Here is a 27088-nt window from a genome sequence, read left to right as displayed (position 1 = left end):
ATATCTGCAGATCCTCCAACTCTGGTGTTTGTGACCAAATCATAGTGTGGGAGAGTCCGGAGCAGAGCAGCTCTAGTCCATTCTCCTGCCTACGGAAGGCAGCAGCTGAAAGCACTCTCCTGCTGCCTTCCAGGCTCCTCCTGCCCCCTGTGGGTGGTGTCCGATGACCTGCTCTGGCCCCCAGCCGCCACACCTGACCACAAGGCAGGGCTAACTTCAGGCTGACTCTCAAGCCATCTCGAATCCACCAAACCACACCCTTGGCACATGCTGTCCCTTGTCATAAACACCTCTTCTATCTTGCTTCTTGGCGTACTCCTGTTCTTCCCCCAAGACCCCCTACTCTGGGAAGCCCTTCTTCTCCTCCTTTGGTAAGCAGCCAGTCTCAGGCTACTCTGGCCACTCTCATCCCACTGACTTGCAATAAGGGATGCTGAGTGGACAAAGCAGGTGGGCAGGTAAGTAGGTACCAGGCAGCCACGCCTAGGGGAGGAAAGGGCAAGTGGCCCTGGGAGGGAGCCCATGCTTAGAGATACTATGCAAGTAGCTGAGAAATAATCACTCTTGGCAGCCTTTGGGCAACAAGGACACAGCTCAATTATTACAAAATATCCTTTATTGATAAAATAGCTCAGACTTTAAAAAAACAAAACAAAACAAAAACACCTGCATATCACAACAAAGGGGCCACAGGCAGCCACAATCGCAGGAGTCCCATGGGACACACACAAGACCAGTCAGCAGATGTCACAAGTCAGCCACTCCCCTGGCCCCAGCCTCCCCAGCCTTGCCCCAAGACCATGCCCAGGCCTTACACTGAGCTTGAGGGAGTCCCTATCCCCAGAAGGGACTCTCTTTGGTCCTCTCCATTCCCTGCACCCCAGAAAACTCTCTCAGGACTTCTCCAAATCTGGCCAGGCCCACCAGAGTGTCACTGTGCCAACACTAGATACCCGCTGGCTTAATGTCAAAGCAGGGCCACTCCTTGGAGAAGGGGAAACGTCCTTCAAATGCTCCCAAGTGCTCTGGTTGTCGGGTCCTGGGATGGGGAGACAACCAGGAGGGAGAGGCCCCTGGAGCCCCATCAGGGGGATAGAGCAATGGGGCTGGGTCAGATATGGCCAACTGGCCCCCACCCAGAGTAGGGTCGGTTATACATCACAGGGACCCATTGGGGGCTTGGAGCCCTGGCCTGGGCGCTCTGGTGGGAGGCTCCTGCAGGAGTCCACAGGGCCCCCATTCACCTGTTCCAGCCCCAGCACCACACCCAGGAGCTCTGTCACCCATCCCAGGCTCTCACCCCAGACTGCTCCCATGGTGTGGGTATTTTTAGCTATTGTGGGGAAACAATTAGCCTGCTTGATGACAAAAGACTTTTCCCCCATTGGGGGGCCCAAGCCACTGAAAATCCCCATAGTGTTGTAGGTGAAATGTCGAGAAGTTGTCATGCAGCAGAATAACTAAACCCTTGCAGGTGCAAGAATGCGTTCTCGAAGAAATCCTTTGACTGAAATAGTGGTTCTATCATTCCCCCCTTCCAGTTTGGGGTAAGAATTCACACACCCCAAGCACAGAACAAAAGTCTATAGGAAGACAGGTGGTGGTAAACACAGAGAAAGGGGCTTTTTATGTCACCAAATAATCACATTTTCTGGTTCTCTAGTGCGTTTCCCCATGGAGCTCAAAGCTTTCTGCAAAGGCTTTCATCCTCCTGCAGCAAGTAGGCGGCAAGCCATTGTTGCCAGGTTTTTGCAGGGGGTGAATGCCAGTGATCAGGGATCTCCTGTTGAGGCAGAGGCCAGGCCTCCAGACCACCCCACCAAGGCGAGGCATCCACTGGTACACGCCCACCTCCCAGAGGGTGCCCGGTGAGGAAACTATTCCAGAAAAGGTTCTGGCCCTTAAAGGAGCTACAAATCCAAAAGTAGGTGGAAAGGGAAGAAGGCCCAGAAACCATGCCAGACCATAACCTCCCCCACCCAGGACCTGATGGGGACCATGGGCATCCAACATGGATCCCTCAGTTCTGTCTCCTCCTCAGCAGCACGTCCTCCTGGGAAAAGTGGAAGGCTGGCTTCCTGCTCTTTACCAGGGGAAGATGAGAATCAAAACCACCACAAGCAAGTGACCAGCCAGGAAACACAGGGTCCTGGAGAAAAGGAAAGCCCACTCATGGGCTTGCAGGGGCTTTGGGGTACTGGGAGGGAAGTGCTCTAACCTGGCCTGGCTTTAGAGGCTTCAGATGGACCCCTGCTAACAGCACCCCTGCCCCTGCCCCTCCCAGGGGGCTCCCAAGATGAGGTCTGCAGGACCAGAAAGCCCCAGGGAGGTGGCCACATAACAGGGAAGAATCAGAGTGGCCCTGGTGCCACCTGGCACCAACCCCACATGGGCGGCGGGCAGGTGGCTCACCATGCCGTCTGGGTCCACTGGCGGCAGAGGATCCTTCGGAAGGCACGGCGAAAGTCCTGGTTAAAGATGGTATAGATGACAGGGTTCAGCGAGCTGTTACAGTAGCCAATCCAGAAGAAGAACTGGAAGAGACCATGGGGCACCTTGCAGTGCTGTGGGCAGATGGCACCCAGGCTGTAGCTGAAGAAGAAAGGGAACCAGCAGAGCACAAAAACACCAATGACCACGGCCAGCACAAAGGTGAACCGCTTCTCCCTGGTCAGCTGTGCCCGCCGACGCCACCACTGCCCGCTCGTGGTGCCCACAGCCCTGCCCAGGAGCACCTGGCCACGTAGAGTTGCCAGCACCCGAGAACCCTGTGGCTGCTGCAGGGGTGGGCTACAAGCTGACGCAGGAGACGCCGGTAAGGCCTGAGGCTCACACTCTTCCTCCTCTTCCTCCATCTCGGCTTCCTCCTCTGGAGATGCCCCACACACGCCTTCCTTCTGACTCTGGCCTGGGTTGGGAATGGCTGACCAGCTGGGTGGCAAGGCAGGGGTCCCAGGATCTTCAGAGGTATCGCCCTCTTCCTTCTCCCCAGTAGGCTTCGAGTGTCCATTGGCCTCTCCAGAAGCAGCCAGAGAGGCCAGGGTTGGCAGTTTGGTTGAAGCTGCCGTGGGGACTGAGTGGGGCTGCTTGGACTCACCCTCCCCGCGGGCCCCCGCGGCCCTGGGACCTCTGCGGTGGCTGCGTTTGGCGATCAAGTAGATGCGCAGGTAGACAAGGATCATGATGAGGCAGGGTGCAAAGAAGGAGCCGATGCTGGAGGCCAGGATGTACCAGGCTTCTTGGTTGAGTTTGCACTGTGGGCGCCCGCGGGGCTGGGGCCCCTGGTCGCCCTTGTAGATAAGCGGCGGCAGGGAGATGACCGCTGCGATGAGCCACACGGTGAGGATGATGCACTTGATGCGGCGCGGGGTGCGCTTGGAGTTGTACTCGAGCGCGCGACTCACCGCCCAGTAGCGGTCCAGGCTGATGGCGCACAGGTGCACGATGGACGAGGTACAGAAGAGCACGTCGAGCGCCAGGTACACCTCGCACCACGTGCGCCGGAAGTACCAGTAGCCCAGCAGCTCGTTGGCCAGCGAGAAGGGGATGATGAGCGTGGCCACCAGGATGTCGGCTGCGGCCAGCGACACCAGGAACAGGTTCTGCGGGGCGCGCAGCGAGCGGCTCGTCAACACGGCCAGGATGACCAGCGCGTTGCCGAAGATGGTGAAGAGGATGAGGAACGTGATGACCGCCGCGATGGCCGCGGTGGCCTGCACCGAGTAGGGCTCCTGGTGGTCCATGGCGGGGCGGCGCGGGGCGGGGCGCGCCCAGAGGGGTCGCGCTCGGCGGGGGCCGGGGCGGGGGCGGGGGCGGCACCGTCCTGCGGAGCGAGGCTAGACGGGAGGCTCGGCCCCCCGGCGGCGCAGGAGGCGCTGGAGCCCCATGGCCGGGCGGAAAGGGGCCAGCCGCCGCCCTCCTACATCCTCTTCCACCGGTACCGGCGTCCCCGCCGTCCTCCCCGGAGAAGTTTTCAAGTTGCCCCGCCGCCGGCCCGCCCCGCCCCGCCCCGCCCCGCCCGGGACCGGAGGAAAGTTGAGCCCTCCCGCCGCGGGGCTGCCGGACGCGCGCGGGGGCGCCGGGCCCTGCGGCCGAGCCGGGGCCGCGCCACCGGTTGTCGGGGTCGGCTCGCGGGCTTAGCCGGGAGCCGCGCCTGCAGGCAGCCCGCGCGGCAGGGGAATGCGAGGAGAGCGGGCGCGCAGGGGGGAGGAGACGGGAGGAGGCGGGGGGAGCGGGAGCGGGAGCGGGAGGCGGGCAGGGAGGCGGGCAGGAGGCGGGCAGGGAGGCGGGCAGGGAGGAGGCGGGGCGCGGCCGGGCGGACCCGGGGCGCGCGGAAGGTGCGCCCGGCGGGAGGCCCGGCCCGCCGCAGCCGCCCCGCGCCCTGGCGCCCCGCGCCTCTGCCCTGGCGCTCCTGCCCCTCCTCCTCCCGGCCTCCGCGCCACGGGAAGTCGGGGCGACCGGCGTCTGGGGTCCTCGGGACTCCGGGAAGGATGCTTGCAGGAGCGAACGGGGAGCTGGGACCGAGGCGGGACCTCTCTGCAGCAGTCCCGGCCCGAGCACCGCAGCCAGGACGGTGGGCGCCGGCCGCTCCCTGCCCCCGCCGCCCAGGGGCCCCAAGGAGAAGTGGCTGGGTGGGGCCCCGGGGCGTAATGAACCACGCCGGAGAAGCAAGCCGAGTGGGTGGGGTGGGGGGAGCGGGGAGACTGCCCGGCGCCCCTTCCGCGAGGGCTTCCTTGCCCCGACCGGACCCCGTCGGACCTGCGGAGCCTTGGGAGGCGTCCGTGGCCGGGTCGCGGGCGCCCCCTGCCGCCGCCCGCTGTCTGCAGCTCGCGGGCACCCGGAGGCCCCGCCGGTCGCAGCGTCCTGGGGGGCCCTGAGGAGGTTCCCAAGGCCGGTGGGGAAGGCGAGTGCTCAAAGATTTAGGACGTCAGCTCTCCTGTTCCCCCCGCAGCTCTCTCGGTTTCCTTCACTGAAGGCAAAAAGGTAAGAGGAAAACTGGCTTGGACTCCAGTCTCAGCTTTTTAACACAACTCAGAGAAAAAGTGGGTGTCGGGGGCAGCTAGGAAGGTAGGAGCGTCCCTTTGTGTTGTGACCAACCCCCCCACACCCTCCCCCGCAATCCTGCTCACTCCTCTACATATGGAATGGCTGTGGAAGGAGCTAGATACGAAATTTCAGATTAATCACCCCACCCCATCCCTGACTCCAAGAGCCATAGGCTCCCCCTCAGCCCTACTCACTCTGTGGCCGCTGCCACCAGTGTCACTCTGGGCAGCCTTGAGGACACATCTTTTTTTCCACCACTCCTGGAGCCCCTGGTGTTGTAACCCCAGCCTAGAGCCAGGCCTCATATTTATAGCCCATGGCTCTGCAGGAGATCCTCTGTATAAATAAGCATCAAGCCACCTCTGAAAGTAGGGCTCCTCCAAAGGATCCCGCCTGGAGGCAGCGCGCACACTGGGCCTTCCCGCCTGCTCATCTTCGTGGAACCAGACCAGAACGGGGACTGACCGCTCAGTGCCTACACGGTCTCACCCCGATCCAGGCTTGCACAGAAGTGGAGGGGCTCCTCCCTCCAGGGCTGTCCCTGCTTCCTGCCATCCTACTCTGCTCCTTTCTAAGTCCGCGTACTCCTAGAGCTGATGGTGGGAGAGGACAACCAGCCTCTCTTACCTCTCCGGAGACAGATTTTATGGATGCATCCCCCACCCGCTGGCTGGGCTGAGCCTGGGCCTGTGGTTGCCAGAGCTGGAGGAGTCTCAGGGGCCCCTTCCCTGAGGAAGGACTGAAGGACCGCTTTCTCACCCTCTCCATACTCAGACCCGGGGGCTCTGTGGGTATCTCCCCAGACACTGCAGTCAGCATCAGCCCTGTGTTTCCTGACCCAACTTTTCCTTGAAAGGCACCAGGACCCCCAAAGGAGCTGCAGTCGGGGCTGCTCAGACTCTCTCCCCTGCCCTTTCCTCCCCACTTGGGCCTTTGCAAGGCTTCCCAGTCAGCTCTTCCCAAACTAGAGCTGACCTTCTGTTGCCATTCCATTCCACCGGGGCTGGCCGACCTCAATCCCAGACCCAGACCCAGAGCCAGAGCCTCCAGCAGCAGGAGCCGCCTTAATGCATTCCCAGCCACCTGCGGCGGGAGAAGAAAACCGTGAGGGGCACGGGCCACCTTCCTGGCCCCACCAGGAAGGTGGTGGTCCCTGACCATTCCTGAGCTCCCACATCTCCAGTCCTTCCCAGGAGCTTGTTCCTTCTGTGCTTGGTGAGCCCTCTCTCCAAGGCCCTCACCTCTCACCCTTTGCCCTCCCAGGGAGAAAGAGGTACCCCAATGTCCACGTTCTTTGACTCCACGTACACAGTACCACTTTCACACTCAGATGTACTGAGGTGGTGGCATATGGCTTTGCCATATCACTCTCCACCCCGACTTGAGCACTACATCCTTTCTCTGTCCCTAATACTGGCCAAGATTGCTAAATGATGAGGGGGAGTGGCAGCCTGGCATCAGTGGATGACATAACACAAGCCTCTCTCAGGTAGTGTCCAGATGAAGGTGTCCCTAAGGGATGCCCTCGGAATGGGGGTGAAGGGGAGGTGACCTAGTACCATCTTTTCCAAAGAAACAGGGACAATGGTCCCATCCCTGCTGTGGAAGATGTGCCACCTTAGTTGAAAGCCCTGGGGCCACTTGTCCAGGCCTGAGAGAAAAGAGTGGCTCCAGATTCTCCTGTGCCAGGGCTCCATAGGGAGGATGCCCACTTGGGCTTCACACTCTAGCTCTCCCCAGAAGCCCCAGCCTTTCAAATCCCTAGGACCCTATCCTCCCCATCTTCCCAGACCCTTGAGTCATGCTCTCTATAATGCAAGTCCATCACCCTCTCCTCTATCTCACCTCACCTGACAAAACCCCAAGCCTGGGCAGACCTAAATCATCCACCCTGCTTTTGCCAAAGCAGCTGCTTTTTCCGGAGCAAAACACTCACCGCATCAACTGGCCTTGCTTTAAAGTCATAACCACAAATCTCCAGACTTTCCTAGTGTGCTCACCTTTCCCCTTCAGAATCGGTATCCTGCTCATCCTCCTCACCTGCACACCCTCCTCCACTCCAAGCTGTGACTTTGCCCCAGACTTAGAAGATGAAATCCCTCAAGCAGAAATTCACGACCCGCACCCCCTGCCAGCACCTACAACTGAGTTCCATCTCTGCTGGGAGGGCAGGACCTTTGCATGTGTCCCAAACCCTCTCCTGTCCTCCAGGACTCTACTCCTGCAATCATCACCCTCCATTGTCACTCCTCCCCTGATCCAGGGCCACCCCCATGCCCCAGGAAGCCCTCTGTGCCCCCCGACAGCTGCTGCTGTTTCAAACTGTTCACTGCACTCTCTCCAATCCTCACATTCGCTCCTTAACCCTCCACTGGGTGTCTGCACCCTGTCCTCCACTGAATCTACTCCTGGTGGGTCATTCGTGACTCCATGCCATCAAGTGTGTCCTAATTTCTCAGCAACATTTTAGACAACAGACTGGTCCCTTCCCTGAGAACACTACAGGCTCCCTTCCTTCTCAACCTCCTTTTCTACCCCAGACTCCCAATCGCCGATTCTGTGATTTTATTTTGCCCTTTCTCCTCCAAGGACATTTGGCAATCCAGTACCTGGAGACATTCCTGATGGTCACAACAAAAAGAAGGGGGATGGTACTGGCATCTTGTGGGTAGAAGCCAAGGATGCTGAACTTAGAAAATACAGGACCACCCCCACAACAATTATAAGGCACAAAAACACTACTAATGCTGCCCTAATCTTGCAGCACCCTTGTTCAGTGCTAGGGTTTCTTTTTCCCTTTTATTCTGGACCCAAACTCTTTAGTAATTTCATCCAGGCCTATAACTCCCTCTAGATGCTAAGGACTCCCCGAAGTACATTTCCTGCCCTGAACTCCAGGTTCATTCAGCCTACACACTCCCTCACTTACCCTGAGGGCTCTATGCTGTATGTGGTGTCCCCACGTGTACATCCAATAGCAAATGTGGTTGCCTCAACCTCCAAAACATGCTCCAAAAGCATTCACTCTTCCCCTTTCCATACCCCATCACTCTGGTTTGCACAACTGTAGTCCCTTCCACCTGTTCTCCCTGTTTCCAGTCAATTCTCCATGGAGCATATAGGATGATTTTTAGGAGCTTAGAGCTCATCACTTCCCTCCTTAAAAATCTTCTAGCAACTGCTCCCTGTTGCTCTTGGAATAAAATCATCCCTCTCCAACCCTGCCCACCTCCTTCCACCTCATTTCATCCCTCCACTCACACCTTAACTCCCTCCTGCCTCAGGGCCTTTGCACTGACTAGTTCCTTGGACTTTTTCCACGGTGTAGTCTCCATCATTCAGGTCCCAGTGAAATGCCAACAACCTAAAGGAATATTCCCCTTCCCCCCATCACTTATCAATCCCTGAGGACTTATTTACTGTCCATCCTTCTCCCACCCCCCAAATAAACTCCACAAGAGGGGCACCTGGGTGGCTCAGGTCATGATCCCAGGTTCCTGGGATGGAGCCCTCCCCCTCGGGCTCCCTGCTCAGTTGGGAGCCTGTTTCTCCCTCTCTCTGTACTCTCTCGTCCTCACTCTTTCAAAATCTTAATAAACTCCACAAGAATGGAAACCTTGCCTTGCTCACTGGGTTAATCCCAATGGCAAGAGCATAGCCAGCCTGGCACCTAATTCAATAGATTCTGTCGAATGAATAAATATGTGGTTGGGGGATTAGGGAATAAGCCAGAGAGCCTGAGATGGGTTGCTAGCCACCGGGTTCCAGTTAACAGCCCATGGCTTCATCCCTAGCATACCCCACCCCCCTTCCAGGACTTCAGAGGCTGAGCCAAGGCTGGACCATAGGGGCAGAGTGGGGCTAGTGGACTAGGCCTGGAGAATGGGGTCTGTAGTGCTAGGTGACTTCATGGGAGGGGGGGACAAGGACAGCCTCATCCCTGATCACCCCCAAAGATGAGGGAGGAAACACTCTTGCCCTTGAGCCATGAGGCTTGGCCAGCCCCTCCACCCAAAATAACCCAAATTTTGGAGAATCCAAAAGCCACATCCTAATGGAGGCTAATGATGCACAGCTTCTGAGAGCTAGGAGGGCCTCACAGGGCACAGAGCACTTCTCCTCTGACCCAGTGTGGTCACCAAGAATACCCAGCCCTGCACCAGAGGTCTCTACTTTGAGACCCATGGGTAGTCTCTAAGGTGGTAAGGCAGTCACTTGTTTCTCTGATAAATGGGGGCACTACATACACTCTCAATGTTTGCTTGGGAATCTCCCAGGGGAGCTGTCACCATGCTAGGAACATGGCTAGATACTCCCAGCACCCACCCACTCTAAACTCACCTAGACAATACTCTCAGGTCCAGAGGGAGGTAGAGGGACAGTGTGTTCCCCACCCCATGACCTTTCCCTGCTGCTAATCCCTGAGACCAGGACCCTGTTCAGTCTGAGAAAAATCCCTGATTGAAGACTGAAACCCAAGATGGATGGAGGGCAAGAGGCTCCAGCCTCCTGCACACAAGCCCTCATATCCCCTGAGGGGCTGGCAAAGGCCAAGCCCTCCCCAGAACCAAAGCACTGCAAGCCGCAGCCCTGCTCCCCCAGCCATGTCCACCTGTTTCCCAGAGTGGGTATAACCACCAAAGGGCCCCTCCCAGGTCAACAGGATTAAATGCACTCACACGTAGCCCAGTACCTGGCTCCTGGAGCAAGTACCCAATTTTATTTCTACCTTCTCCCCAGAATATCAGAGGCACTGGGCCCCATAGGGCAAGGACACAGGCTCCTACTTCCCTCCTACTCCAACTGGGGCTCCCAGCAGGCCACAAGAATACTTTCTCCCCAAGGCCAGAGACTTTCTTCACTCTTGGGATAGCCTTCCCCCAGGAAGCAGGAGCTAAGGGTAGGGCTTTGCTAAAGGAAGAACAGCAGGTTGACCCCTCTACCTCCCAACCCCCACCTACTCCTCCCAGCCCCTTCCCACCGTCCAGGGCCTCCTCTGGCCAAGTCCCTGGCTGGTATGGGGGAAGGCTTCCAGGAACAGGAGAGCAAGGTAGAGAGGAACTTTGAATCCTGTGTCCAGGAGCCTCACATTCTGGCTGAGTTCCCCACTGTGCAAGGCTGGAGGGCTTCCACCCCTCCTTACCAACCCATAGGGCAGCATCCCTGCAGCGGGAACCTTCCACCACTGCACGGGAGCAAGCAGAAAGTCTCATGGGGAGTGGGGCTGGAGGCTACAGCTGCAGGGTAATATTCCTAGCACCCAAACATCAGAGATGTGAGGCTGTTCCCAGGGCCCCAGCCATAGTCTTCCCCCTAAGTTCAGGCCCAAGGGAGAGCTAGAGGCAGTACCTTAGCATGCTAGGGGGCTGGGACTCCCCTAGAGGAGAATTCCCAGGGGCCTTCAGGGCTGGAACCTGCTTCCGCCAGGCCTCTCTAGACCCCTGGTCTCCTGGAGAGTATCACCTCCCCTTCCCAGCAGCCTCCAGGGCTAGGGCAGAAGTTGAGAGCAGGCACAGCCAGTCTCTTGTGAGGCCTGCCTTCTCCTGATAGACCTAGAAGTCCCCTTTGTCCCCTAGATCATTCAGGAGAATATATAGAAAAGGAAGGGGCAGAGGGAGAGTCCTAGACCTCAGAGATGGTAGCCAGATTGGGGCTGAAAGACAGGGTACTGCCCGGTAAGGCCAGGAGTTACACAACCCAGCTACTCTAGACAGAAGATGCCCTTCCCACTTGGGGACAGAAGCCACAGGTTTGACCTCTGGGCATCCCCCTGAAAGGACTTCCAGGTACACGAGCTCCTGGCAGAGCTGAGTTCCCTAAAGCGTCCTGGTTGGGCATCAGCTGGTCTTCTGCTTCTGGAGCTGTGGTTGGGGGTACAGAGGGCACTTGGGCCAGCCAGGAGGTCTCTAGAGAAATCCCAGGAACACCTGCTCCAGGCCGTGAGTTTAGGGAGGAAGCTGGGATCTGAAGCAGCCCTGCAGAGGCCTCCCCACCCACCTCCCTCAGCGCAGGGAGCTCCCAGCTACGGGGGCTCTCTCCGGGCACTGCAACCACACGCTGGCCTCTTGCCTTGGAGCCACTGGGGTCGGGGCTCCCAGATTGTGCCAACAGTGCCTTCAGAAGCTGCTGCAGGTATGGTCTAGAGGCAGGAGTAGGGCTCCTAGCATCGCTGTGGGGCTGGAACCCTGAAGCAGGAAAGACAGGAGGTTATGTGCCAGAATCACAGAAGGAAAATGTGTGGCCCAGCTATAGAAAGCTGGAGCCATCTTCAGTTTTATTCACAGGTCTAGCTCAGCTCCGAACCTGCCACACCCCTGCTAGGACCTAAGTTCTCAATTCCCACTTAAAGGTCTACTGAACCATCCCTTTCCCTCCCCTCTTGGCTCATTAGTCGCCACCAGAAAGTCAGGCCCCAGGGGTCTTCCATGACCTCCTGCCCATACCCCAAGCTGCTGATGGTCAACTCACCAGATAGCTGAGGGCTGATAGCACTGCAGCCCTCACTAGCCCAATACCTCCTGGGACCCTCCGTACTGAGCAACACCATGCCTCTCACCCCGCATTTGAGGCCTCCTACAGAACTTCTCCCACATGTGCAACCCCCTCCATCACCATCAAGCACATGCATTCAGGAGGACGGGTCCTCCTTGCTCTTCACTGCCACTCCTGGGCCATGGCTGTTGCTGGTTCCTTTGTAGAACTCCTCTTCCTAAGCCCAGGTTATCTGGCCAGGCCCCTCCACCCTCTTGGTGCTGCCTCTCACCCCTGTCACACCTGCCCATGCACCAAAGGCTTCACGAGGAACCCAGTCTTCCATCAACAGACACTGACTGTATCAGAGCTGACATGCTGCAACCAGGGACTCTTCTCCTTCTTCGTCGCATTGACCTCAGCTCATTCCCTCCCCCAGACCTGGGCAATACCAGAAACCACCACTACAGAAGTCTCAGTGCCTGGTAGCCCACTCCTGTACATCCAGCCCACTTGTTTAAATATCACACCTCTGCAGCCCCACTGAGCTCATGGACCCCAAGGTCTTCCTGCTCTACCACCTTTTCACTTCTAGACTATTTTCTGCACCTGACTCGGGCTCCACGGTCCTCACTACAATTATTCCTCAAGTACCTTCCTCTGTCACACCTGCCCACAAAACCCCAGTCCTGAAGAACCAAGTTGTTAACTTATGCCATGCCTCCACCTGGCTGCCAGCTGCCCCAGCCCCACCCACAGCCCCACAGGGGATCTCTAACTGGTTTCTTCTTCTGCCTAGTCAGCAGCATCACACCTTTCCCTTCACATCCATCCCCCTCTCCCCAACCTCCAGGCTAGTGACTTCATGTCATGCTTTGTGGCCAAAGTCCTCCAAAGCCCATGCATCTGCACATCAAGATCCACATGCAAAGTTAGGTCTGCTCCTGTCTTCCTTCTCATTAGGTCCAAGGAAGCTCAGATATATTCTTGGAGACCTATCCACCAAGAGCAGCCCCTACCTAAACGTTTTAGATATTCTTCTCTCCACCCTCTGAATCCACCCTTTTTCCTTTTCCAATGGGTCATCATCTCAGCATCCAAACATACTTGAATGTCTACCATCATTATAAACCTTCTCTTGACCCACAGCCCCTTCCAGCCACCTCCCAATTCCATTACTCATGGTAGTTACCCACAAGGCTCTTGCCACATCTATTATTTTTAACTAAAAAAATAAAGCATATAATGTTTGATAGTATGTAGGGGAAGAACAGCATAAGAAATGGTGCTTAGAACTACTGGATAGTCCCACACAAAAGATTTAGGATTAAATCTTCATGACTTTGGGTTAGGCAAAAGCTACTTAGTTAGGACAGCAAAGGCACAGTTAAAGGATGGAGAAGTTAGACCCCCGTTGAAATTAAAAAGGTTGGTATTCAAAGGACACCATCAACCTATAGAGAGAAAGTTTGATAAGGGACATGTATCTAGAATACACAAATCCTATAACTCAGCAACAGACAACCCAACCCAAATGAAAAACATGCAAAAAGATTTAAACAGATTTCTTGAGGAGGATATACAGATGACCAATAAGCATATAAAGAGATCATTAGGGAAATGCAAATCAAAACAAGATATCATTTCATTCCCACTTAAGATGGATATAATCTGAAGAATAGATAATAGCAAGTGTTGGCAAGGGCATGGAGAAATTTGAACACTCATACACTGCCCATGGGAGTGAAAAATGATGCAGCCAATTTGGAAAACAATCTAGAATTTAAATCTGGAGTTACCATAGGACACAGCAATCTACTCCTAAGTGTATATCCAAAGGAGAAGACCTGTTCACATCAAGCCTTGTATATGAACATTAATAGCATTAATCATGCTACCCAAAGAGGAGAAATAAACCAAATATCTTTCAACAAACATATCCTATCCAGACAATGGAGTGTCATTTGACAAGAATAAGGACTCCTACAAGCTACAATATGGATGAGCCTTGAAAAATGCTAAGAGAAGCCAGTCACAAAAGGTCATGTATTGTAGGATCCCATTTACATGAAATTTCCAGAATAGGCAAACCTAGAGAGACAGAATGTAAATGGACGGTTACCTAGAGCTGGGGTTGGGGGGTGCACATGCAAGATGACCTAAGTGACGGAATATACACACTTCAACTTTAGAAGGTATCAAACTGTTACCAAAGCAGTCGTAGCAATTTAAACTCTTGTCAGGATATGAACATGATCATTATTCCATAATTCTTTTCTAGTATTTGGTGTTGTCAAGTTTGTAAATTTATGCCATTTAAGGGGTGTAAAATGATAAAATTGTGGTCTTCATCTGCATTTCCTGAATTATGAATGAGGTTGAATATCTTGCGTTTACTTCTCATTTGGTTTCTTCTGTAAGATACTCATTAGGTCTCTTGCCTGTTTTTCTACTTTGTACTTCCAGGTTTTTTTTATTATGCATATTATATAATATATATTATGTATTTTGGATACAACTAGCTATGGGTTACGAAAGTTCTGATTTGTAACTTGTAATTTCATGGTCTTTTAATAGTTATACTGTATTTTAATAGTTGTTAACATTAATATTTCCAATTTTTTCATTTGCTTTTGTCTTAAGAAATTCTTACCTATCCTATGGTCCTGAAGATATTTTACTATGTTTTTTCCTAAACGTTTTTCTATTTATATGTAAGCCTATATATATATATATAAAATATATATAAAAATATATATTTAGATATATATATCTATATATCTGAAATGTATTTGTACATAAGGAGTTGGGTTTTTTTTAAAAAAAAAAAAGAAGATAACTAGAGGCATTTAACTGCTAGTCTATTCTTTCCCTAATGATCATCAATGCCCCTTTATCAAAATTCCACTTCTTAGTAGGATTCATTTATGGACTTTCCATTGTTTCAATGGGCAGTTGTCTGTCCTTGCACCAGTGCTATGCATTTATAGAGCCATTTTATATACTATCATTTCAAGCCTACATATATATTTTTTATATGGGTTATGTTTCTATAAATGTATTTTATAAACTACATATCTTGATATCTACTAGGAAAAGTCCCTCTATTTTTTTTTTTCCAAGAGTAGCTTGGCTATTATCTGCCTTTTGTGTTTTTATATACATGTTTTTAATCACTTTGTCAAGATTGCCAAAAATCTTCTTGGGATTTTCAATGGGAATTGATTGAATCTATAGATCAGAATTGAGAGTTTTACATTGTCTTTCTATTAATGAACAGGATACATGTCTCTGTGTATTTAGGAATCTTTAAGAATCTTTAAGGTTAATTTTTCATAGGGCAGCCCTGGTGGTGCAGCGGTTTAGTGCCACCTGCAGCCCGGGGTGTGATCCTGGAGACCCGGGATGGAGTCCTTCCTGCACGGAGCCTGCTTTTCCCTCTGCCTGTGTCTCTGCCTCGCTCTCGCTCTGACTGAATAAATAAATAATTTTTTTTTTAAAAAAAGAACTTTTTATATAACTTCTGTCAGTTTGATTCCTTGGGACATTATTACAATTATAATGGGTTTTTAAAAATTGATTTCCAACTATTGATATAATCAATATAGAAGTTATAGTTCTATACATCTTATTTTTTAAAGATTTTATGGGGGAGAGGGGGGAGAGAGGGGGGAGAGGGGGGAGAGGGGGGGAGAGGGGGGAGAGGGGGGAGAGGGGGGAGAGGGGGGGAGAGGGGGGAAGCAGGCTCCATGCAGAAAGCCCGATGTGGAACTCGATCCCGGGACTCCAGGATCATGCCCTGAGCCAAATGCAGACCCTCAACCGCTGAGCCACCCAGGCTTCCCTATACATCTACCTTTTAGAATTCTTAATCCTGGGGCACCCTGGGTGGCTCAGTTGAGCATCCCACTCTCAGTTTCAGCTAAGGTTCTGATTTTGGGGTCATGGTATCAACCCCCACATCAGGCTCAGCGAGAAGTCTGCTTGAGATTCATTCTCTCGCTCTCTCTGCCTCTCCCCTCCCAAATAAATCTTTAAAGAATGAGATAAAATTCACATTGCTTATTTGTTGCTTTCAATGTAGATAACCATCATCTATGAGTAGTGAGTTTCTGCCTCCTTCCCAATCCTCAGAATTATTTCTCTTGCCATATTACCATGGCTAAGACCTTCACTGAACAGATGGGACAATAGTGGAAAAGCTTTTGATCCTGATTTTAGCACTTTAACATTAAAAGTGATTTTTGCTCTGGGTTTTTGGTAGACCCCCACGTTAAAGTTAAGAAAGTGACTTCTACTCCTATTTAGAGTTTTTAATCATAAATGAGAATTTTCAAATGCTTTTTCTACATCTCCTGCAGTAAACCCCTGATGATTTTGCACTGCTCACCTCTGCAACCTCAGTTCTACTTCTTCATCCTTATCGACACCACTTCAACATAGGAGCCTGCTCCAGATTCCTCCCATCACTCTGCCCCACCCCATCACTCACCTCTCCCATGGGTGCCTTGACCACTAGGATTGCAGTCATAAAGCTTGAGTACTCGTGTGATGTCCGAGGTGCTCAGGTTCCATCGCTGGCCAATATGGACATCGGAAGCCCAGAGCGGTGTAATGGTGGGCAGCCCACGCCGGCTGAAGGCAAGCCTGAAACCCAGCAGGTGGGGACCAGAGTCCAGATCACACGGGGGGCTGACAGGGCAGTGAAGGAAGAAAAGGAGAAGGGACCCTCACCTCCCATAGTGCATCACTGACGAGTAGTCATAGGGCACTAGCATGTTGCTGCTCCGAGATTTGATGAAGTTGATTTCAAAGCCTGGGAGAGAAAAAAAAACAACCCACAAAATTTAGTGATTAGGGAAGAGGGCCGGGAGAATGAGGAGTGATCTGTAACCTATTGAGCTGAGGGGTCCAAATCATAGCCAGATGTGCACCCCCCAACCAAGTACTAGTCCCTGGTCCCCATCTCCTTTGTGCCTTCACTGCCTACTCTTCCTCTCTCCAGGAAGGATCCAGACCTCCACTAGCTGATGTGGAAACACAGGAACCCCATGACTTCCTAAAGAGTTCACTCTACTTGTTCCACTCAAGCTTATCTGTCTGCAACTATCTTTGTAGAACCTATACTTCCCACCAAGTCACACACTACTCGGGGTCTTCAATGTCCCCTGCCCGTGAGATAAAGTACCAACCCTTCAATCCAGCATTAGAGACCCATTAGCCCATCACCTGCCATTGAACTCCCACTCCTCAGCAGCAAGCCACCTTGTTCCTCTGACCAACACACCCACTTCCCAGGTTTGAGTTCAACACTTCTCTACTGGCCAGAACACCCACTTTTTCCCCCATCACTAGGATCCCCTAGGCCTGGGAGGGACAAGACTCCCTCCCTCAGCTGCTCTCCTGCCCTTCACAATGAGCCTCTGAAACAACAGATACACCTTCTGGATTTACTCCCCCAACCTTCCCAGGCCCAACCAGCCTCTTCCACACCTGCCTCTAGAGAATTCTTAATCCTTTCTATTAAAAACCCCTAAGATATTAAACTGTTTTAAACAGGCAACATATTCATCTGGTTCAAAAGTCAAAAACTGTTGATCTATAATAAGCCTCCCACTCCATCCCCCTTCGGAGTTCCCACCCCCCACACACCAATTAATTATGGTTATTAGTTTGTATATCTTAGCAATTTGTTCTGTACATAACTATACCGATGTATTCTCATTTTTCTTCATTCTTAATAATGGGGGAAATTGCTTAAGAAAACCATTTCAGTTTATGAGTGCTATTGGTTTTCTAATTCATAATTTCTGTCTTTAACTTTATTCTCTCCTGCTTTACTTCTTGAAGATTGAAATGCTTAATTTTTTTTTGTTTTTATTGATATAAGTATTTTAGTCTACACATTTTCCCTGAGGGTTGTGTTAGCTGGGAACCATTGGTCCTAGTATGTTGGGTTTGTTTTTGTTTTAAGAATTCCTGCAATTCCTTAACCCTGGAGCTAGAAGAAAAGATTGTTTTTTAAAACTCCTAAGTAGGAGACTGTTTTGGTTATTTTTATTTTGTATCACAATCAAAACATTTGAATTAACTTTTTCAAATTTGAAGTTTTTCTATCATATGGTATGTTTTCCCAAGTATTCCAGGAGCACTTGGAAGGATTATAGTCTTTATTTTCAGGGTATAGTCACTATTATCACCCCTTTCCTTAGGCTAATTTCAAATCTCAAGTTTCATCCCTTGTCTCATTATAAGGTGCTAGCTAAGTCCCCCCAACAAGACACCCTTTCTCCGGGGCCCCATGCATGCTAGTCTCTTGAGTACCTTCCCCCAACCACTTCACCTGGCTCACCCACAACAGCAGCAGAGGTGCTCACGCCAGGAGCTCTCCGCTTACAGGAAGCCTTCCAAACCTTCCCCTTTACCCTCACATTCCCCAGACCAAACTCCTGATCACATATCTCCTCTGCTTCCCTCCTTCATGAGCCAATTGTCTCTACTCTTCTCACCTCTTGAATCTGGCTGTCCCCCCACAAGGGAGACACCATTACTGAGATCAGATGCCCAGCACTCAGTGCCACACCTAGCACACAGTTCCTGCTCACTGGCATCCAACACAGCGGCCCACTCCACAAGCCAGCGTCAACTCTGCTACAGCCCACCTTTCAAGGATGTGGTCTCCCCACACTTCCTGTCCCATATGTCCATCAGTGCTCATCTCACAAGGACTCAGCCCCTGCTCTGCTGTCCTCAGCCTCTAGGATCAGACACTTGGCATACACAGCCTACTACTTCTAGAGCTCCTGTCTTGGCTCAACCTTTGCAGCTAGAACACAGCCCCTGCCCCAACCCCACACAGCAATGTCTGGCACATGCAGGACTGCTAGTTGAATACACAGCGAACAAGGGTAAAAGGATACCACTAACTCCATCCTCAGGTAACTGGCTGTGTTCGTGAGAAAAAGAGGTGACACAAAGCAATATAGTGATGCCCTAGCTCAGGCAGGACTATGGGCAGACAGATGGACGGCTTGGAGCTCAGAGCAGTAGTATCTGGACCACCTCCAGGTCTCCAGAGAAGCAGGAGCCCCACCTTCCCCCATGGTAGACAGGTAGGTGGTGGGAAAGCTGTATAACCTCTTTTGAAGGGGCCTACAACTCAGGCCTGGCCTATGTCCTCTACCCCCAGGATCCTAGGGTCAGTTTGTGCTGTGCACGATTTGGCTTACCTGGGATGATCTCATTCCAGTTGATACGAATGTACTGGTCCCGATCAGCCCGTGAGTGCTCATGCCAGAAGCCCAGCACATGCATGAGTTCATGCAAGACAATGCCTGGGCCTCTCTGGAGACAGGTAGGTGCCAAGGATACCACCTGCATCCCGCCACTGCGTCCCACACTGGAGAAACACCTGCAGGGCCACAAGGGAGCAATGGGTAGGCACCAGCCCCGAGATCCAGAGCATACCTAGGCCCTTCTCACCCTCCCCGCTCTCCCTCCCCCGCCCAGTCCCGGGATGAATGAGCACCAACAGGTAGTCCCTATCCTGCATGCTGGCCCCAGGCTTGCAGTTCCCAAGTCCATTCACTGCCATCCATGAAATAGGTGTCTTGGAATCCCATTCCCAGCCTGGGGTGCAAGAAGATGTAGGAACAGGGAGGAGCACCAATGATGGTATAGCAGCTCATTGAATGAACATCCCCATGCAAGGGTCCCCAAGTCAAAGCTTTCACACAGGATCTTAGGTTCCTAACAAGCTAGAAAATGGGTATTTCCATCATCCCCATTTCACTGACAAGGCAGGAGAGCCTCAGAAGTTAAGGCACTTGCCCAGTGTCAGTGTAAGGCACTTGCCCTGCAGGACCAGATCCAAGGCCAAGTGGGTCCCACAAAAGCCACACCCATTCACCAGACCATGAAGTCCCCTCAGAGAAGGGTTTTTGTGAGGAGGGTCAAGCACCTCACGTCCCCCTCCCTCTCCACCCTAGGTCCAGCTCACACCCGGCAAACCACTCAGTGGGCAGGGTGGCTTTGGACCTAAGAAGACAGGCCCAGAAACAGGTTTTCAACGATGGCTTCAGTAAATCCAGGCTGAACTCCAAAGAAAGCGGAAGAACTCCCCCACTGTGTGTGCATGCTTGGGCATGGTTACACATGCCCAGGAACACTTACCCAGACATGGGGATAATGGAAATGAAGTCTCTCTGGCCCTCGTAGGCGACAAACCTGATGCACGTCAAGCGCTCAAACTCTGCAAATGCCTTCAGGAGGACCTCACGGCTGGGTTTATCTGGGAAGGTGACATCCTGGCTGATCCTCCAGCAGAGACCCCAAAGCCCTTATGACCCCTCGGAAGGCCACATGCAGGATGGGAATGGAACCTCCAGTCACTCTTCCAAGATAGAATGTCAAGAAAGGGCAGCCTGGGTGTCACAGGAGGAGGGGGGGTAACAGGGGAAGCTGGGTCCCAGACAGGCCCTGGCTATGCAACCTTGGGTGGGTCCCTTCCTCTGGAAGCAGAGGCAATAGTCCTTATATGTACCCCCAACAGCTCTTCCAGGCTTTTAGCCCTCCTAGCCCCCCGGGGCCCTCGGGAATAAAGGCTTCTTGTGGAAGGGCTCTTGGGTGGTGAAGGTAACTAGAGGCAGAGGAGAGAAGACTTGAGAGGAGCCCAGACTACACAGGGGAGTACAGAGGCTGGCCCGCAGCTCCCAGGACTGAGCGCACATGCCCACTCACCATACTTGCTGGAGAGCAGGAAGGGGACCTCTACAACCTCCCCGTTCTTAGGCCACTTGTTGCTGGTAGTGGAAAACAGCCGGAAGGGACTCTGAAGAGAGAGGGCGGCTCAGGGACCCCTGGGCACACAGGCCAGCCAAGCTTCCTGCCCCCCCCCCCCAGAGTTGCCACATCTCAGGCCACAAGAACCCTAAAGGTGTGAGAAGCAGGACGCAGGTATGGTGGGGGGGGAACAGATGGGTGGGACATCCGGGCCTGCTAGGAGAGTCAGGATACAGAGCAGGACCATTTGTTCTACAGAAAAAAAACTAACTTATTCTGTCAAAGAGAGCAAAACATTTGTTCCTAGAGAGGCTGACAGGAGCGCCAGCTGGTGGGGGGGGGGGGGGACGCTGGTTCAGAAGAGCTCAGCTCTCCAGCAGCAGCCCCATCCTTCCTGAAACACAGCAGTCGGCCAAGCATCCCTGAATGTCCAAAGACCAGGAAGGGTCCTTGTAACGCTGATGTTAAGGCGACGCTCCTGGCCTTAGCAACTCCTTTTTCAACTCTTCTGCCAACCAAAAAAACCCTTTGAAGCAGAGGCTTTATGGCACCCCAGTGGGTCCTGCCCCACTGGCTACCACGAGTTTTACTGGATTCTGCTCTTACTCTTTTGTCCTCACTGGGTGACCAAGAACAGGGCCTCGCGCCACCCACCATCCCCAGCCCAGCCCCTGGCTCTTCAGCCCAGCCTCATGCTGCGCCATCGGTGGGCCACCTCCAAACAGCAGGATGGTCTTGCTCTCACCAGGTAGCTGTCCTGTTCAGGAAGATATTTCTCCCACCCAGTCTCTTAAAAGATGGCCCTGTTCTCCTGAACACAGTGCATTCTTGCCTCCCGGGCAAATCACCCCAATTCCCATCAGCCTTCTCCCTTTCTGACTCTACCCCTCACTTCCCACCAGGACGGGGCCCCTGCATTACTTCCCCAGACCATGGCTACCACCCCCAGTGTTCACCACCACCACTTCCCCACAGCCCCACCAGCCCCTCTGCCAGTCTGCGCTCAGCTCTTCATTCCAATACTTTCTGAGCACCTCCCCTGGACAGAGTACTGCTGGATCTTGAAGGCTCAAACTCCCTCCTTCAGGAAGTCCTCCCAGGCTGACTGCCATACCACTGCAGATGTTACCTTCCCTCCCATTCAGTCTGGCTAATTCTTTCTAGAATATTCACCATGACTTTAGCAAAAAGCTAAAGCTCTCTCAAGCTACAAGCCACAGAGATCGATTCCTCACATGTCCTGCTCCCATGACACCAGAGGCTACACTCAAAGGCCTCTCATGCTATCTGTGAAATTATTCACACCCTTCTATGTACATGCTCACACTCACTGGCCGAAGGATATCCCCCTCGAGGAGAAAGCTGCTCTCTGGAGTTTCCTCTGGGATGAGCCCTAGAAAGGGAGGGATGTGGGTAAGCCCATGCCCCCCCCCCCCGAATCCAGACTCTAGGGACAGGCCCAGAGTCTATCCTTCCTGACTCTGAAGCTGGAACTTCCCTGGGCCTGGAGGCTGTGTGACCTCAGGCAAGTCACACGGCCCCTCAGAGTCTCCAGTCCACAAACATGCATGAGGCTTCTCAGCCCAGTCACAGCTCTCTTGCTAGAGCACAGTCCGTGGCTCCTCTAACCCATGCAAATCTAGTCCCATTTTTTCCCTTTACATTGGAGTCTCTCTGCTAATCAGGATTGGCCTTTTCTTCCAGCTATCCCCTAGGTCATCCCCGCCTCCCCACTCTGGAACATGCCCTGGGCTCTCCTGCCCTTCCTCACCACCACCCTCCATCTAATTCCTACCCATCTGTGTGGTATTCGGGGCCCTCACAGTGACAGGTGACCAATTCCAGCTTGTACCACCACAGAAGGGCAGGGTCTGCTCCCACGAGCCTGGCCCTCTGGCTCTCCCCACTAACCCCCCACCCCATGCCAGCACACCTCTACTGTTCTCTCCAGCCTCCATCTCTGCCACAGCTGGCAGCCCTTCTCCACAGCCTCGTTACTAAGAGGTCAGCCCTACGAGGAACCCTAGAAAAGGGTCTGGCCCTGAAGGTACATTAGGTTGGGCTCTCTAGATGCAGAGTCTAAACAGGGAAGTACCTGCGAGTGATTTATTGAGGGGGTGCTGGGGAAGTGGGGAAGACCCAGGCTCTGCTGGACTGCAGCCTCAGCCAGATCCCCCAGGAGCTCTGGACCCCAGATGGCACCAGACTTGTTCCACACTAAGGCAGGGGGCTCCCCCGGGCCGTAGGGGGAGTCACCGTGGGTCGCCCTGGCAGGGGAGGGTAGCTTCCAGGCATCCCAGGCAGGGCCCCTGGCAGGGGAGGGAGGGTAGCTTCCAGGGCCCAGCAGGGCCCTCAGCTGTGAGGCCCTAGCAGCCAGCACTCCCGGCAGCTGCAGGTGGCCTATGCTTCCCCGTAAAGGGCACCTTGGAGAACTCTTGGGCCTCCCACAGCCCCGCCGGGGTGTCCTCCGTGGTGCTGAAAAGTCAGTGCGGGAGAGCCTCAGATAGCTTCTAGCACCTCTGGACCAGTCACAGTCACCGAAAGGTAGCACACTGCCCTGCCCCGCTCCCCAGTGCTGGGGCTCCCAGAGAAAGGGCAGAACTATGTGTGGGGAGATTCTCATCCCTCCAGGCAAGGTCACCCCTTGGTCCCCCTAACACTTCAGCTCCAGCCCCCAAATTCCAGTCTCCCCCCTCCGCCCCCCACAGCTTCTTCCCAGGTTATCTATACATTCTCTATCTTCAGCTGAGATCCCCACTCAGGGAGGATTGGGGCCTCCTGCTGCTTGGTCTACCACCCCCCCCAGCTCACACCCTCACACCTGCACACAATCCTGCCCCAGGTGGCTGCCATCTTTTCACACAATCCACTAATGACTTAGCTCAACACCACCTGAAGCAGCCCAAAGACCCATACTTCCATCAGGCCAGTTTTTAAAACCTAAGCTTTTCTCATTTCTGATAAAAGTAACAATCCAGGATACAGAAATATGCACTTTTTAAGCATTGCCCACAGAGGGCGCCTGGGTGGCTCAGTTAAGCATCTGCTTTGGGCTCAGGTCCTGATCCCAGGGTCCTGGGATGGAGCCCCACATCGGGCTCCCTGCTCAGTAGGGAGCCTGCTTCTCCCTTTCCTTCTGCCCTTCCTCCCTGCTTATGCTCGTTCTCTCTCGCTCTCAAATAAATAAAATCTTAAGGAAAAAAAAAAAAACAGTTGTCCATAGAACTAAGAACTGCTAACCCAGTAAACTGGCACATTTCCAGCTTGTTCTGCTCATCTGCATGTTCAGCATGGTCCTCCCCACACTACAGGGACAATTTCAGAGCCCCTCCACCCCACAAGAAGACACAGTGACCTCACCTTGGTTAATCGCAGGGATGTCCTTGTCCCAGGATGTCTGGGTCTCCTCCTCAGGGTTGAGGTCCTCTGAGAAGCTGGTTCCACATGCTTCTGGGGAGCTAGAGACTGAGGGTGCTCCTAGGATCAGACCTGGCCCAGACAGGTGGATATACATGAGGCCCAAAGTGCCCTCATTAGTGAAAGAGGGCAACAGGACATGGGGGAGGGGGGAGCCAGGCCCTTGACAAAGGCAGCTCTCCAGAAAGTAGCCTGGCCTCCCCTCAGTCCCAGATGGTGACAACACCTAGACAACTTTGAGGAAGGAGCTCCTTTAAGGAGACCAACACTGGGGGGATCCCTGGGTGGCTCAGCAGTTTAGCGCCTGCCTTTGGCCCAGGGCGCGATCCTGGAGACCCGGGATCGAGTCCCACATCGGGCTCCCGGCATGGAGCCTGCTTCTCCCTCTGCCTGTGTCTCTGCCTCTTGCTCTCTCTCTATGTCTATCATGAATAAATAAAAAATTTAAAAAAAGGGGGACCAACATTGGGTTCTAAAAAGCAGCCCCAGGCCTGAGTAGCTAGCTGTGTGTATGAGATAGGGAGGGGAGCAGAAGAGAGACAGGGAGAGGCCCCAGATACAACACTGAAGGTGGTACAGGTAGGTAGCCTGGACCCTGTCCCGTGCCTCCCCTCTTAGCCCAAGCCTCTGGAAAACAGACTCGGGCTGGGCAAGCCTGGCACGCCAGCAGAACAAGGACATCCGGAGCACCACACCTGCCACCTCCTGCCAGACGCTGCCGTAGGCTTTCAGGGTCTTCAGGAGGCCTCCCCTGGGCACCCCTCGGAACCGGTTTCTGGGAACATCCGCAGCCCATTCTCTGAGCTATTCAGATCAATTCAGATCCCTGCGGGCTCTAGCCACACCCTGCTCGCCTCTACCCACAGGCACTTGGCGTGGGCTGGAGCCAAAACTCGAGAAGAGAAAGACAAAGTACCCAACTTACCCGGCAAAAAGAGCAGACCCATCACCCAAGGCCAGAGGCCTCCAATATTCATGCTGTCCGGTGGTCCCCACGGGCCCCGCTGCAAGCAGAAGCACAAACACCCAGCAGGGACAGGCCAGCCACCACCACCACCACCCACCCCTTAAATAGCAGCTTCTCCAGCCTCCACCTGGAACCCCAGCCCAACCAATTCCACCTGCAGCCCTGTCTCAATCAACTCCACCTGGAGCCCTGCCCGCCCCTACCTGTGTCCCCCACCCCCAGCCCAGGCCGGAGCCTTCCGGACCCTGTTCAAATCCTTCCCAGCCTGGCTGAAGTGGGGAGAAGGTGAGAAGCCAGGAACAAAGCAGTCTGCAGGGACTGAGGGTACCCCTTGGGAGTGTGCCTCTTCTGCGGTCCTCTCCCACCACCAGGGGGCAGAGAAACATCACAGAAGGGTGCTGAGGGGAAAGCTGGAATGGACCTGATGCTCCAACATGGGGAGACCCCTTTCCTGCCCACCACCACCCACACACACTCAGAAAAGGGAAAAGCTGCCTGAGACCCTGAGGCACCGCCAGTCTGTCTGCAGAAGGAGGAAAAGGTCACTCGTTTTTATAAGCTTTTACTTCAGTGTGCACATAGGAAAGTGGACAATCAAGTGCAGGGATCAGGAAAAGTTTACACACTGAACGCCCGGCGTAACCAGCACCCCAGAGAAGAGAGGTGGAACTCTCATGTGGAGAGGAGGAACTTTTGGATACCTAGACCCTTGCATGCACACTATCTCTGTCATCCCCACAACAGCCTTACAAAATTGGCATTTATCCCCATTTCACAGATCTAGAAACTAAAGTTCCTTATCCATACTCCTCCTCCTCTATGCTCTTTGGCCTCTCAAGAGGCCCATTCTCGGGGATCCCTGGGTGGCTCAGCGGTTTAGCACCTGCCTTTGGCCCTGCCAGTCCCGCGTCGGGCTCCCGGCATGAGCCTGCTTCTCCCTCTGCCTATGTCTCCGCCTCTGTCTCTCTCTCTCTCTCTGTGTGTGTGTGTGTGTGTCTATCATAAATAAATAAATAAATCTAAAAAAAAAAGGCCCATTCTCAATACTTGGTCACCAAGGGGGCCCCCTGGACTTAAATCGTGGAGGTGAAGGATTGGGGACCTCCCTCACCAATGCCCAGTGAAGGGAAGTGACAGCCGATGTAGGGTCACCAGCTACTGTCCACAAATGCCTCTCAGCATCCTGTCATGCGTGGAATCCAGCATTTCTCAAAAGAGAGGAGTCCGAATCACAGAGAGAACAGAGAGATGCCCCTGCTGCCCAGGCAGGGTATTAATGTATGTAAAAATGTATGGATGGGCCACTTCAGATGAGAGCTTGGTAAAATAATAAAAAAATCACCCTGCTGAGGTAGAGAAACAGATTCTGAGTTAAGAAATGCAGTTTGAGGAGCATGTGGGTGGCTCAGTGGTTGAGCATCTGCCTTCGGCTCGCATTGTGATCCCAGGGTCCTGGGGTAGAGTCCTGCATCAGGCCCCTCGCATGGAGCCTGCTTCTCCCTCTTCCTATGTCTCTGCCTCTCTCTCTCTGTGTGCCTCTCATAAATAAACAAATAAAATATTTTTTAAAAAAAGAAATGCAATTTGACTTGAGGACATTATGCTAAGCAAAATAAGCCCTTCACAACAGGGCAAATATGGTGTGATTCCACTTATATGAGGCGTATAGTCAGATTCAGAGACAACAAGTAGAAGGGTGGTTGCCAGGGCCTGGGTGGAGGGGGAAACGGGGAGCTGTCCTTTAATGGGTATAGAGTTGCAGTTTTGCGAGATAGAAAAGTTCTGGAGATCTTGAATATGCTTAACATTACTGTACATTTGGAAATAGTAAAGATAAGGGGCACCTGGGTGGCTCAATGGGTTAGGTGTCCTACTTAATGGGACAGTCACCTCAGGTCTTGATCTCAGGATTGCAAGTTCAAGCCCCGAGTTGGGCTGCATGCTGGGCACAGAACCTACTTTTAAAAAGATGGCAAAGATGGCAAATTTTATGTTATGCCATAGTCCCCCTTTATCAGCACAGGATACATTCTAGGACCCCCAATAGATGCTTGAAACTGTGGTCAATACCAAACCCTATTTTTTCATACAAACCTATGATATTAATGTATACATTAGGCACAGTAAGAGATTAATAACTAATAAATACTGTAACTAAAGTTATGTGGATATGATCTCTCTCTCACTCAAAATATCTTGATGCATTGAGCTTGCCCTTCTTATAATGATGTGAGATGTAAAATGCCTACATGATGAGATGAAGTGAGATGCATGCTGTAGGCATTGCAAAGAGGGTTAGGCGACTACTGACCTTCCAGTGATATGTCAGATGGAGGATCATCTGCCTCCAGACCTTGGTGGACTGGGGGCAAATAAAACCACAGAAAGTAAAACCTCGGATAAGGA

The 27088-nt window shown here is 53.0% G+C and overlaps 2 protein-coding genes across 2 annotated transcripts; both read right to left on the bottom strand.

The window, feature by feature from the left end:
- Positions 1 to 636: 636 nt before the first annotated feature.
- Positions 637 to 3968, bottom strand: ADRA2B (adrenoceptor alpha 2B). The gene has a single exon (XM_055327361.1). The coding sequence runs from the start codon at positions 3741 to 3743 to the stop codon at positions 2409 to 2411; it is 1335 nt and encodes a 444-aa protein (XP_055183336.1). The 5' UTR covers positions 3744 to 3968; the 3' UTR covers positions 637 to 2408.
- A 5-nt stretch (positions 3969 to 3973) lies between these two features.
- Positions 3974 to 24692, bottom strand: ASTL (astacin like metalloendopeptidase). Its single transcript, XM_055327148.1, has 12 exons — positions 24641 to 24692; positions 23659 to 23787; positions 21630 to 21691; positions 20257 to 20347; positions 19690 to 19807; positions 18747 to 18928; positions 16252 to 16333; positions 16010 to 16164; positions 10837 to 11231; positions 10190 to 10231; positions 6022 to 6129; positions 3974 to 4873 (listed from the first exon to the last, which is right to left on the bottom strand). The coding sequence occupies exons 1-12, from the start codon at positions 24690 to 24692 to the stop codon at positions 3974 to 3976; spliced, it is 2316 nt and encodes a 771-aa protein (XP_055183123.1).
- Positions 24693 to 27088: the final 2396 nt, after the last annotated feature.

This window comes from Nyctereutes procyonoides, unplaced genomic scaffold, assembly GCF_905146905.1.
Source record: "Nyctereutes procyonoides isolate TBG_1078 unplaced genomic scaffold, NYPRO_anot_genome, whole genome shotgun sequence".
NCBI lineage: Eukaryota > Metazoa > Chordata > Mammalia > Carnivora > Canidae > Nyctereutes > Nyctereutes procyonoides.
This window is presented reverse-complemented; position numbering and strand designations above follow the sequence as displayed.